The sequence below is a fragment of the Equus asinus genome, chromosome 5, assembly GCF_041296235.1.
Source record: "Equus asinus isolate D_3611 breed Donkey chromosome 5, EquAss-T2T_v2, whole genome shotgun sequence".
NCBI classification, from domain to species: domain Eukaryota; kingdom Metazoa; phylum Chordata; class Mammalia; order Perissodactyla; family Equidae; genus Equus; species Equus asinus.
The window spans coordinates 66475508-66489857 of record NC_091794.1 but is presented as its reverse complement, the minus strand read 5'-3'; the positions used below and the strand labels follow the sequence as shown (position 1 = coordinate 66489857).

The following is a 14350-nucleotide window of genomic DNA, read 5'->3' as shown; positions in this document are numbered from 1 at the left end:
CCTGGAAAAATATTCTTTTAAGATGAAACTTCCAGTATTGCAAGAAAAGGGACGAAGTCATGTGAACCCTCCAGGAGATAACAATTATAAAAACTTGATTAAAAACAACAACTATTTAAAGATATTGAAAAATGTACAAAAACAGAAGCCAGAAGAGAATGTATTCTTGAAAAACTTCAACAGAAGAAATAAGAAAAGAGTTCCTACGTGGAACCAGCCTACATGCCCAGAAACTGATGACTGGATAAAGAAGATGTGGTATATATACACAATGGAATACTACTCAGCCAAAAAAAAAGACGAAATTGGCCCATTCACAACAACGTGGATGGACCTCGAGGGCATTATGTTAAGCGAAATAAGTCAGTCAGAGAAAGACGAACTCTATATGACTCCACTCATAGGTGGAAATTAGTATATTGAGAAGGAGATCTGATCGGTGGTTACCAGGGAAAAGGGGGGGTGGGGGGAGGGTACGGAGGGGGAAGTGGTGTACCCACAACATGACTAACAAAAATGTACAACTGAAATCTCACAAGGTTGTAATCTATCATAACATTAATAAAAAAAAAAAAAAGAAAAAGAAAAGAGTTCCTGACTTTCTGCCCTGAGGGGGTTGCCCACTTTCCATGAAGAAGCTGTAGAAAATAGTACCAGAAAACAACAGCCTCACCAAGTAAAGTGCCAGAGACCATAGTTCAGGGATGGAAAAGCAGTGAAAAATCTAAAGGAGGAACTCAGATAGTGAGAGGACTACAGAAGGAATGAGTAACTCTGTGTAAACTCTGCCCAAATCCCATCTGGGATAAACTACACACATGGTGGGGAGACACAAGAAGCATGGGGGGAGGGGGTGTGGGGGTTGTAGAAAAGCAAGCAAAGACCAGAGGGAAAACTAGTCCTAAAAAATAGACTATGGGGAGACGATGTCAAAACGCCAGCATACACAGACTCTGAACTCACCTCCACCCATGGACACAACACATTTACAACTACTCTTGGAATAATTACCCCTAAGACAGAACTGAAAACTGGGTAAAAGGAAGCCCCACAACAAGGGACAGTGCTGACTGAGGTGGAAGAGGCAGAAATTCCTTTCTGGAGAGAAAAAAGCCACCTTCTAGGAGAGATGCTTCATGGCCAGGTGGGAGCAACCTTAAAGTACACAGTCTTCCCTGGAGGAGTGGGGGATCTGAGTGGGTAAGCATTACCACAACAAGCAGCTTTTGGACTCAGCATACCTGAGACAAGTGTCATATCTGGCTTTGCTCACTACTAACAACAATGGGAAAATCCCCAGAAAAGCTCTCAGACATAACGGGGAAAAAAAAAAACTCTGCTCTTAAAGGGCCCATGCACAAATTCACCCATTTCAGAAAGCAATCTAAAATCACCAGAAAGAAAGCTGCAGAGTCCCTTGGTGAAAAGAGGCTCACCTGATAGGCTCTGGGTGCATCTTGGTGAGAGATGAGACCCTTCCAGGGACTGAGACACTGGCGACAGCCATTATTGTGCTCTAGCACAGTACAGGCATGGTAACACAGACACTGGCAGATGCCATTGGAGTTTCCCCCCTAGGCCTGTTAGCCCAGTGGTCCGTCCCACCCACTAGAGTACAGACTTAATCCAGCTCAGCCAGGGAAGGCAGCCTACCCCAGGGACTGGCCCCAGCCAACAAACAGCAAGCTCTCTGGCAATGTGTTGGCCCACATAGGTGTGGTGCCTGGAGTCTCTGAAACCAGTAAGTGGGACTGCCTCTGTAGGGCAGGAAATGAGCTAGGGGCGGGCCAGTGTAGGTAGAGTGTGTGGGACCTCTGCAGTCAGGTGACTCAGTCCACCTCACTTGGTCAGGGCACACACACAGGGTCAGACTGTTGACAGGGTGTGTGGCCTGGTGGGCAGTGGGACCTGTCAGCTGCAGCAGATTTGTGCTTCTCAAACAGCCACAAAAGGGATAGGCCCCACCTTCCAAAGCCTGAAACAACTGGGTGCTCTCATGCCTGAGGCTGGCCTCACTCAGCCGCAACCCTGAGGGAGCTGACAACAGCCTTGCAGGTCTGAGACGTACAGCACTTGGAAACCCCTGAGCCTAGCAACCAGCCACACTGGGAACCTACTCACTTTAGAGAAAAACTGCAACAGGAATGTGCTATTAGACCTTTCAGCCAACTGTGCTGGGACTTCTCACACCCAATAAACTGAGTGAAGGGCCCATAGTAGCCACACACAGCTGAGCATTACAACCAGCCAGCCAGGGGAAAGCCTACCCTCCCCAGAAACCTGCAGCAAGAGCAACCCTGCCACAACCAAACGTAGCCCACACAGGGGACACTCCTGGAACATTTGGAACTGGGGATGAGAGGGAAGCACACTTTTGGACCTCATAAGGCATCCCTTACATAAGGCCACCTCTCCACGATTGGGAGATGTAGCTGACCTACATAATAAGCACAGAGGATGAGGCAAAATGAGGAGACAAAGGAATATGTTCAAGTGAGGAAACAGGACAAAACTCCAGAAAAAGAACTAAACAGAAATAATCTACCTGACAGAGTTCAAAAAAAGTCACAAGGATGCTCACTGACCTTGGGAGAAGAATGGAAGAACTCAGTGAGAACTTCAACAAAGAATTGGAAAATATAAAAAAGAACCAATCAGAAATGAAGAATACAATATTGGGAATGAAAAGTTCACTAGAAGGACTCAAGGGCAGAGCAGATGATACAGAAGAACAGATCAGTGAGCTGGACGATAAACGAGAACAAAATCACCCAAGCTGAACAGGTAAAAGAAAAAATTAAAAAGAATGAGGACAGTCTAAGGGACCTCTGGGACAACATCAAGCACACTAACATCCATGTTATAAATGTCCCAGAAGGAGAAGAGAGAGACAAGGGGGCAGAGAATCTAATTGAAGAAATAATAGCTGAAAACTTTCCTAACCTAAGGAAAGAAGCAGACATCTAGTTACAGGAAGCACAATGAGTACAAAACAAGATAAACCTAAACAGCTCCACACCAAGACACATTATAATTCAAATGTCAACAATTAAAGATAAACAGCGAATCCTAAAAGCCACTAGAGAAAGGCAGTAAGCTACAACAAAGAACACCCCATGAGGCTATCAGCTGACTTTTCAGCAGAAACCTTACAGGTTAGCAAGGAGTGGCACAATATATTCAAAGTGCTGAAAGGAAAAAGCTTACAGCCAGAATACTCTATATAGCAGGGTTGCCATTCAGAATGGAAGGAGAGATAAAGAGTTTTCCAGACAAACAAAAACCAAAGGAGTTTATCATCAAGAAACCAGTTTTATAAGAAATGCTAAAAGGATGTATTTAGGTGGAAAAGACCACAAACAGAAATAAGAAAATCATTTTTATAAAAAGCAATAAAATCACTGGTAAAGGCAAAAATACAATGAAGGTAGCAGATCAACCACCTATGAAGCTAATATGAAGGTCAAAAGACAAAAGTACTAAAATTATCTATTTCCATGATAAGAGGGTAATTGATACACACGCACAAAAGAAGATGTTAGATATGCTATCAAAACCAAAAAGTAGGAGGAGTAAAACAGTTGAACTTTCAGCAAGAGGTCAAACTAAAGAGACGATCAACTTAATACAGATTGCTATATATGTAGGTTATTATATATAAACCTGATAGTAATCACAAACTAGAAACCTATAATAAATACACAAAAAGTTACAAGAAAGGAACTCAAACATAATTCTAAAGAAAGACATCAAACTACAAGGGAAGACAGCAAGAGAAGAAGGAAAGAACACAGAAGAACTACTAAAACACCCAGGAAAAGGCAACAAAATGGCAATAAGTACATATCTATCAATAGCTACTTTAAATATCAATGAACTAAATGCTCCAATCAAAAGGCACAGGGTGGCCAACTGGATAAAAAACAAGACTCATATATTTGCTGCATACAAGAGATACACTTCAGACCTAAACACATTCACAAACCAAAAGTGAAAGGATGGAAAAAGATACTCCAGGCAAATAGCAATGAATAGAAAGCAGGGGCAGCAATACTTATATCACACAAAAATAGACTTTCAAACAAAAACTTACAAGAGACAAAGAAGGGCACTACATAATGATAAAGGGAACAATCCAACAAGAGGACATAAAACTTGTAAATATCTATGCACCCAACATAGGAGTACCTAAATATATAAAGCAACTATTAACAGACATAAAAGGAAAAATAGCCAGTGATAAAATAATAGAGGACTTTAACACTCCACTCACACCAAAGCATAGATCACCCAAATGAGAAGGTCAATAAGGAAACACTGGCTTTAAATGGCATCAGATGGATTTAGTAGATGTATGCAGAACATTCCATCCAAAAACTGCAGAATACACATTGTTTTCAAATGCACATGGAACATTCTCCAAGGTAGATCAAATATTAGGTCACAAAGCAAGTCTCAATAAATGTAAGAAGACTGAAACAATACCAATCATCTTTTCTGAACACAACAGTATGAAACTAGAAATCAACTACAGGAAGAAAATCAGAAAAGCCACAAATATGTGGAGATTAAACAAAATGCTAGTGAACAACAATTGGGTTAATGAAGAAATCAAAGGATAAATAAAAAAATACCCAGAGACAAATGAAAATGAAAAAAATGACACGGCAAAATTTATGGGATACAGCAAAAGCAGTTCTAAGAGGGAAATGTATAGCAATACAAGCCTCAACAAACAACAAATAAGAAAAATTTCAAATAATCTAATAGTGCACCAAAAAGAACTGGAAAAAGAAGCATAAACAAAGCACAAAATCAGTCGAAGGAAGGAACTAATAAAAATCAGAGCAGAAATAAATGAAATAGAGACTAAAAAAATTTAAAAATCGGGGCTGGCCCCGTGGCCGAGTGGTTAAGTTCACGTGCTCCGCTGCAGGCGGCCCACTGTTTCATTGGTTCGAATCCTGGGTGCGGACATGGCACTGCTCATCAAACCACGCTGAGGCAGCGTCCCACATGCCACAACTAGAAGGACCCACAACGAAGAATATACAACTATGTACCGGGGGGGTCTTTGGGGAGAAAAAGGAAAAAAAATAAAATCTTTAAAAAAAAAAAAAATTTAAAAATCAATGAAAATAAGAATTGGTTCTTTGAAAAGATAAACAAAATTGACAAGCCTTTAGCTAGACTCATCAAGAAAAAAGAGAGAAGGCTCAAATAAACAACATCAGAAATGAAAGAAGAGAAATTACGACACCTCAGAAATACGAAAGATTATAAGAGAATACTATGAAAAGCTGTATGCCAACAAATTGGATAATCTAGAAGAAATAGAGGAATTCTTAGAATCACACCATCTTCCAAAACTGCGTCAATAAGAAATAGAGAATTTGAATAGACCAATCACCAGAAAGGAGATCAAAACAGTAATCAAAAACCTCCCAAAAAATAAAAGTCCAGGACCAGACAGCTTCCCTGGTGAATTGTACCAAACATTCAGAGAAGAGTTAATACCTATCCTTCTCAAAATGTTCCAAAAATTGAAGAGGAGGGGAGGCTTCCTAATGCATTCTAAGAGGCCAACATTACCCTGATACCAAAACCAGACAAGGACAACACAAAAAGAAGAAAATTACAGGCTAATATCACTGACGAACATCAACGCAAAAATCCTCAACAAAATACTAGCAAATCGAATACAACAATACATTAAAAAGATCATACACCATGATCAAGCAGGATTTATTCCAGGGATGCAGGGATGGTTCAACATGCACAAATCAATCAATGTGATACACCACATTAACAAAATGAAGAATAAAAACCACATGATTATCTCAATAGATGCAGAGAAAGCATTTGACAAGATACAGCATCCATTTATGATAAAAACTCTGAATAAAATGGGTATAGAAGGAAAGTACCTCAACATAATAAAGGCCATATATGAGAAACCCACAGCTAACATCATTTTCAGTGGAGAAAAACTGAAAGCTGCCCCTCTAAGAATGGAAACCAGACAAGGTTGCCCACTTTCACCACTCTTATTTAACATAGCATTGGAAGTCTTAGCCAGAGCAATCAGGCAAGAAAAAAAGTGAGAGATCAAAATTGGAAAGGAAGAAGTGAAACTGTCACTATTTGCAGATGACGTGACTTTATATATAGAAAATCCTAAATAATCCACTAAAAAACTTCTAGAAATAATACATGAATACAGTAAATTTGCATGATACAAAATCAACATACAAAAATCAGCTGCATTTCTATACAATAACAATGAAGTAGAAGAAAAAGAAATTAAAAATACAATCCTATTTACCATTGCAACAAAAGAATATCTAGGAATAAACTTAACCAAAGAGGTGAAAGACCTGTACACTGAAAACTATAAAACATTACTGAAAGAAATAGAAGACACAAAGAAGTGGAAAGATATTCCATGCTCTTGGATTGAAAGAATTAACATAGTTAAAATGTCCATACTTCCTAAAGCAATCTACAGATTCAATTCAATCCCTATAAACTTCCAACAACAGTTTTCACAGAAATAAAACAAAGAATGCTAAAATTTATATGGAACAATAAAAGACCCTGAATAGCCAAGGGAATCCTGAGAAAAAAGAACAAAGCTGGAGCTATTACAATCCCTGATTTCAAAATATCCTACAAAGCTTTAGTCATCAAAACAGCACGGTACTGGCACAAAAACATACACATAGATCAACGGAACAGAATCAAGAGCCCAGAAATAAGCCCACACATCTATGGACAGCTAATTTTTGACAAGGGCACCAAGAACAATGGAGAAAGGAAAGTTTCTTCAATAAATGGCATTGAGAAACTAAACAGCCACATGCAAAAGAATGAAAGTAGACCATTATCTTATACCATACACAAAAATTAACTCAAAATAGATTAAAGACTTGAATGTAAGACCTGAAACCATAAAACTTCTAGAAGAAAACATAGGCAATATGCTCTTCAACATCGGTCTTAGCAGCATATTTTCAAGTACCATGTCTGACTGGGCAAGAGAAACAATAGAAAAAATAAACAAATAGGACTACATCAAACAAAAAAGCTTCTGCACAGCAAAGGAAACCATCAACAAAACGAAAACACAACCTAACAACTGGGAGAAGATATTTGCAAATCATATATCTATCTGATAAAGAGTTAATATCCAAAATATATAAAGAACTCATACATCTCAAGAACAAAAAGAACTAAGAACCCAATAAAAAAAATGGGCAAAAGATCTGAACAGACATTTCTCCAAAGAAGATATACAGATGGCCAACAGGCACATGAAAAGATGTTGAACATCAGTAATTATCAGGGAAATGTAAATCAAAACTACAATGAGCTATCACCTCATAGTCCATCAGAACAGCTATAATTAACAAGACAGAAAATAAGTGTTGGAGAGGATGTGGAGAGAAGGGAACTCTCATACACCACTGGTGGGAGTGCAAACCAGTGCAGCCACTATGGAAAACAGTATGGATATTCCTCAAAAAGTTAAGAATAGAACTACCATACAATCCAGCTATTCCACTGCTGGGTATCTACCCAATGAATATGAAAACACAAAGGCATAAAAATATATCTACCCCTATGTTCAATCGCAGCATTATTCACAATAGCCAAGACCTGGAAGCAACCCAGGTGCCCATCAAGGGACAAATGGATAAAGAATGGTATATATCCACAATGGAATACTACTTATGGCTGAGTATCTGGTCATTTGTGACAACATGGACTGAACTTGAGGGTATTATGCTAAGTGAAATAAGCAAGAGGGAGAAGGTCAAATATTGTATGATCTCATTCATAAATAGAAGATAAAAACAACAACAAACAAACACAGAGACAGAGATTGGCTTGGTGGTTACCAGAGGGGAAGGGGGAAGTAAGAGGGCAAAAGGGGTGATTAGACACATGTGTGTGGTGATGGATTGTAATTAGTCTTTGGGTGGTGAATGTGATGTAATCTACACAGAAATTGAAATATAATGACGTACAGCCGAAATTTATATAACATCATAAACCAATGTCGCAATAAAAAAAAAATAAAATAAAATACTAATCAAAAAGAAAAAAATAACAATAAATAGACTATGGAGTCAAATCTCTAAGTCTGCTGCCTTTTTCTTTTTATTCTTTTAAACTCATTGTATTCCTCAACCATGAGCAGTTTGGACAAGAAAAAGTTGAAGGCTTATGAGTTTGAAGTTTCAGTCAACAGAATCAGAAGCTAGTTACAGCACAGCTGGAGGTTAAAAGGAAATCCTCTGAAGCAAGAAAACAGCATGGAGAGGGAGCTCTATCTTGGTTTAAATCCTTGATGACTGCCAAATATACTACTGGTTCCTGTATTTTACCAGAAATCATTCAATATTAACCTCAAGTAAATCTGGATAGGTTAAAGATGTATATTATAATCCCAGAAGGAACCATTAAAAATAATACTGGGACTGGCCGGCTGGCACAGCAGTTAAGTTTGCGTGCTCTGCTTCAGCGGCCTGGGGTTCACTGGTTCAGATACTGGCACGGACCTACACACTGCTCATCAAGCCATACTGTGGCAGGTATCCCACATAGAAAATAGAGGAAGATGGGCACAGATGCTAGCTCAGGGTATCCATCTTAAGAAGGTAGGAAAAAGAACAGCAGGTAAAACTCAAAGCAGAAGGGAATAATAAAAGAGCAGTAACTGAAATAATAGAAAACAAAAACAGAATAGAGAAAATAAGCAAAGCTAAAAGATGCCTTTGGAAAAGATTAATAAAAGTGATAAAATCTAGCAAAAGACAAAGTATATATCCCCAATATTAGGTACAAAGGGGACATTTTAAATATATCTGCAGAATGCAGATATCCTTCGGACATTAAAGATTTATGAGTATATTAAAACAACTTTACACCAATAATATTTAAAGTTAAATAAAACATAAGTTCCTAGAACAAAAAACAATGAAAATTGACACAAGAAATAGAAAAATCTGAATAGTTCTATATCTATTAAAGAGATTGAATCCATAATTAAAGACCATCCCACAAAGAGCTCTGTAGGCCCATATGGCTTTACCCATCAATTCTCCAAACATAAAAAATAAATATCACAATCCTACACAAACTCTTCCAAAGAAAAAGAGGGAACACTTCCCAACTCATTTTATGAGGTCAGCATAATCTTGATACCAAAACCTATAGGACATTACAAGAAAAGAAAATGCCAAGCCAATATCTTCTATGAACATAGACATAAACGTTCTAAACCAAACATTAACAAACCAACTCTAGCAGTATGTTAAAGGATAATATAATTGATAAAATTGAGTTTATTTCAAAAATAAAAAGTTTTTCTAACGTTTAAAAAAAATCAATGTAATTTGCCACATTAACAGATTAAAGGAGAAAAATTATATAATCATCAATAAATGCAGAAAACGCATTTGATAAAATTTAATACTTCATAATTTTAAAAAAATCTCTTAGCATATTAGATATAGAATGGAAACTTGTATCTGACAAAAGTCAGATTAAAAAAGCTTGTAACAAACATTAAAATTAATGGTAAAAAATCGAAATCTTTTCCCCTAAGATCAAGAACAAACAAAGGTGCCCATCATCAACACTGTACTGAAGTTTCTGGTCATTTCAATAATGTAAAAAAAAGAAAGCATATGGATTAGAAAGGAAGAAATAAAGCTGTCATTATTCACAGACAATGTAACTGTATATATATAACATTTAAAAGAATCTACACACTATTAGAATTAAGTGAATTTAGCAAGGTAGCTAGATACAAGGTCAATTATAAAAACAAATTGTATTTCTATATATAAACAAGTTTATTTTTTAAATGACCTGTTTTTAATAACATCAAAACATGTCACTTAACAATAAATATAACAAAAGATGTGTAAGTCCTATACACAAAAAAATTTCAAAAAATCACTGAAATTAAAGAATATCTAAATAAATGGACAAATTATTACTCAAGGATTAGAAGACTCAATATTGTTGACACTACTCAACTGTCCCCAAATTGATCTATATTCAATACACACAATTCCAATCAAAATCCCAGGCATGTTTCTGTACAAGTGTGTAATTTGATAAGCTGATTCTGAAACTTACATGGAAAAGCGAAGGATTCAAGAATAGCCAAGTCAATCTTGGAGAACAACATTGGAGGACAGAAGCTGTCAGACATTAAGACTTACTACAAAACTACAGTTACAACAAAGTATTGGCTCGAAAATAACTAACAGGCCGATGGAACAGAGACACTGAAGTGCAGTGGAGAAAAGCCTACTCTTCAAAAAAGCCTACTGAGACCATCAGACATCCACAAGGAAAAAAATTATCTTGACCTCTTCCTCCTATTATATATTAAAAAGACAAAACAATAGAGCTTCCTGGAAATAAAACAGGAACAATTTATCGAGATACGCAAAGATTTTTTAACCAGGACACGGAACACACTTCCCTAACGTAGTACATTAAAATCAGGAAATTGTTGATATAGCCAGTCTGTGGCCCGTTATTTGAGAACTTCTTAATCTATGAAGTCTGATAATTTCCTTAATTCTACTTATGTAACATTCAGAGGACTGCTTTTGCTTTTGTGAATGAGCACTATCTTGATTTATGAAATTAAATCCATAAAACTCATAATGAGAAGTTCAAATAATAGTGATTTTTAATATTTGAGACTTTTAATACCTACTGGAAACTCAACAAAGAATCAAATACAATTTGAATTTAATATGTAAAATGGTACTGTTTTCGCTCATTTTTTAAAATGCAGTTTTACTTCTAACGTTAAATCCTACAATAACACTCAGTTATCACAAGTGACTAAAAATAGCAGCCAGGCATGAGGTGCCTGTTAAACAGACATGAACAAAGCCAACTGAAATCAGAGGAAAGGCCCAGAGCTGTTCTCTGTGGCCAGCAAAACAGGCCATCTGCTGCAACAAAACCATCTGAAAGACACAGAGGAAGAAGCCTGCTCTTGTACCACTTATTTAAATGGTGAAAATTCAGTTTGTTCAGCCATGATCACACCCCCAACAGGAAAAACCTTTCTCCAAGTGGGAAAAACAGCTAGATATCACCTTATTTACTCAAAAAGCCTCCTTAGATCAAGAAACAAGGGAGAGGAGTAAAATCAAGACAGCATTAGCTTCCAGAGGGCAGAGATTTAAAAAGGTATTAATGAAAAATTGTATTCAGCTCAACTCTCATTCTCTGCCCATGCCAAACCTCATTAAGACAACGCACATTTATTCTACTATGTGAAGGACACTGTGTATTCTGAACTGCTAAACATTTTACCTTTGCAGCAAGCTGCAGTCCAATTTTGTCAGCTTCAGCCTCCAATGTTCTGCTGTATGGTCTATCAAACATATACTAAGAAGAAATAGGAAAGAAAAGCTCCGTTAAGACTATTTATTTCATAACAAAAGGAGTAATAAAATGAGATTTCAAAAATTTCACAGAGTATCTAGGATAAAGATTTTATGCTCTTCATGCTTGACATTTACTCAAAACCACGGTATAAAACATAAAGCGCAGCCTTTATTTCCTCCAACAGACATTAATACTTTTAAAACCTGGAAAGAATAGAAAACAATCATGCCTACAAACTTCTGCAGTCTATGGTATCACATAGAGGACTTCTATTTTTCAATTATATCGTGCAGAGGATTCCCTAGGAAAGCTGATTGATGCAAGCTTTGAATATGGCCAAGGAACACTGTGATGTTGCAGTTTTAAAAGAAAATTGAAAAACTATGGCTATATAACAGCCAGTGACACTACTAGAGGATTTAATTTAGTTAGAAAATTAACCATAGTGCAGAATGTTCTTTCTTTGATAAATTATCTTCATTTCTTCTTTCAAGTATTGATTAGTTAAGAAAATGAAATTTTCTTCCAATTTCAATTAAAAAATACAAATAGATATTGTAACTTTAATTTTCCTAATTACTTATATTTATGTGAATGCTTTCCAGTTAAATTCTAATTTTCAGTAAGTACTAAAACTTTGTAGGAGATGGATCAATATGCAGGACTTTTGAGAAAAGAGCTATTAATTGGGGAAGCAATTTTTCAGAGCCAGCTACATGTCAGTGACGGCTAGAAAGAATATACTCAATCTGACAGACAGTCTGTGACCATTAGATCTGACTTTCTTCCCTCTCGATCACATCTGTTTTAGGTTGCTGAACTCTATCATACACTGTCTTCACTCTCCATGGCTAGTCTGCAGGTGTCGCATCAAGTCTACTGATAGCATAACTGATTAAAAACTTTAATAAGTTTAAAAACTGGCTTTTAAAAGGAGAGGAACTTAGATTCCAGTCCAAATGCTGACAGTTACTATTAACCCTGGGCTAACTGTTAAATCCCTCCAAGCCCTGGGGCATCATGTGTAAAATGGAGTAGTAACAGTACCAACCTCCCACAGCTGCAGAGAGGATGAAATGAGCACACGATAACGACAGCTCCTATACACTGTGTCCTTACTTTGTACCAGGCACTGCACTAAATGCTTTACATCCGTGGTTCTCCAGAGGATGTGATTTTGTCCCTGAGGGACATCTGGAAATGTTTGGAGACATTTGTGATTGTGTAGGGGTGGGGTGGAAGTGAGGGGAGAGTGGAGTACTACTGGCATCTAAGGGGTAGAAGCCAGATGATTTGGAGCCATCTAGATGTTTAGAAGCAGGACAACTCCTCACAACAAAAAATTATGCAGTCCAAAATGTCAGTAGAGCTTATGTTGAGAAATCCTGCTGTAAATTATCATTAAACCCACAACAACACTTTAAGTTAGTCAATACTATTATCCCAATTTACAGATAAAAAAACTGAGACTATAAAGGTGAAGGAACCTGCCCAAGTTCTACAGAATTTAGGTCTAAGAGAGCCTAAACTAAAACACAGGTCCATCTGATCAGAGCCTGTATTCTTAACCCCTGTACATAATTATAGTGCTTAGCCTAGTGCCTAACGTACAGGCAGCACCCAAGGAATGTTAGCTACTCTCATTGTTATTAACAGCTCTCAAACCCCTCCCGGGAGCACTCTATGAGGGCTGCTACATTACACCCAAATCTTCAAGATCGCAAAAATAAGGCTCCCCAATGGTGACGCGAGGACCCTACTTCTTCCTTCCTCTGAGAAATGCCAGCAATTCCCCCTCCTTAATGACTTCACTATCAGCATTCCCCTTGGCTCTCCAATCACAATGACCAAGGCTTTCTAGACAGAGAAATATTTCCTTGTCACCAAAATTTGGGGGCTGGGGAGTTTGATTTAAAGAAAAAGAGTTCAAACAGAAGACATCTACTTTATTCTCAGTTTAATTATTTAAATTAAAGTATTACACTGAAGTAACAGGATTCATCAACTATTTCAAGGGAGAAACAGCTACAAGTAATCTCTCTTATGACCAAATCTTCTTGTTCCATTATAGAAAAAGCTATCTACTGATTGATGGGGAAAAAACTACATTAACTCTGACTTCCCAGCACATCAGTGACAGAAATAAAATTCAAAATATGAGATCCTATAACCTAAACAATAACCATTCTTTCTTTCTTAAAAGTTCCCTTTAAGAACCTTTATTTTAACATAAATGAAGCCAAATGATACGGTAACACTGAATGAAAGACTTAGTTATTCAATTTCAAAAGCAATTTGTCTCAAAGAATTTTACACATTAGATTTAAACAGCACCAGATGGCACTCTGACGTGTTCTCTACAAATCATTAAATAAACAAATAACAGATTGTTCCTAAATAACCGAACCTCCCAGGACAAGAAGAAATATTTGAAGAAAGATATAAAATAATTAATTAGTCATAGTTAACAAAGTAATTATTAAGATAGCAAGACCTACTTTCAGCAGGGCAGTGTTATGAACAAAATGAAGGACTCAATAAATTTTATGAAATGATTATCATTAACATACTATTAAAAAGTTAACCTAGTAAGACTGTCAATATTTTCCAGTCAATGTTAGTTTAACTGGGAGTGAGGAGGTGACGGTGGTAAAGCAGCTTCAGCCAGCCCTGTGCCCATAAAAGTTTACTGGTTTAAGAGATCCCCATCAAAATGCAAATATTGGGGCCGGCCCGGTAGCCCAGCGGTTAAGTTCACACGTTCCGCTTCAGCAGTCCGGGGTTCGCTGGTTGGGATCCTGGGTGCAGATATGACACCGCTTGGCAAGCCATGCTGTGGCAGGCATCCCACATATAAAGTAGAGGAAGATGGACACGGATGTGAGCTCAGGGCCAGTCTTCCTCAGCACAAAGAGGAGGA

At 37.3% G+C, this 14350-nt stretch overlaps 1 protein-coding gene across 7 annotated transcripts in view; it reads right to left on the bottom strand.

Annotated features, from left to right (window-relative positions):
* Nucleotides 1–14350, bottom strand: part of OMA1 (OMA1 zinc metallopeptidase) — a 93567-nt gene that overhangs the window by 56719 nt on the left and 22498 nt on the right. For all 7 annotated transcript variants that reach the window (XR_011503367.1, XR_011503368.1, XM_070509801.1 and 4 more), the window contains one exon: nucleotides 11356–11430. Coding sequence is in view for 5 of the 7 variants with exons in the window: in XM_070509801.1 (XP_070365902.1) it covers nucleotides 11356–11430 (75 nt within the window). In the remaining 2 variants the exon portion in view is untranslated. The remainder of the gene's footprint in view (nucleotides 1–11355; nucleotides 11431–14350) is intronic.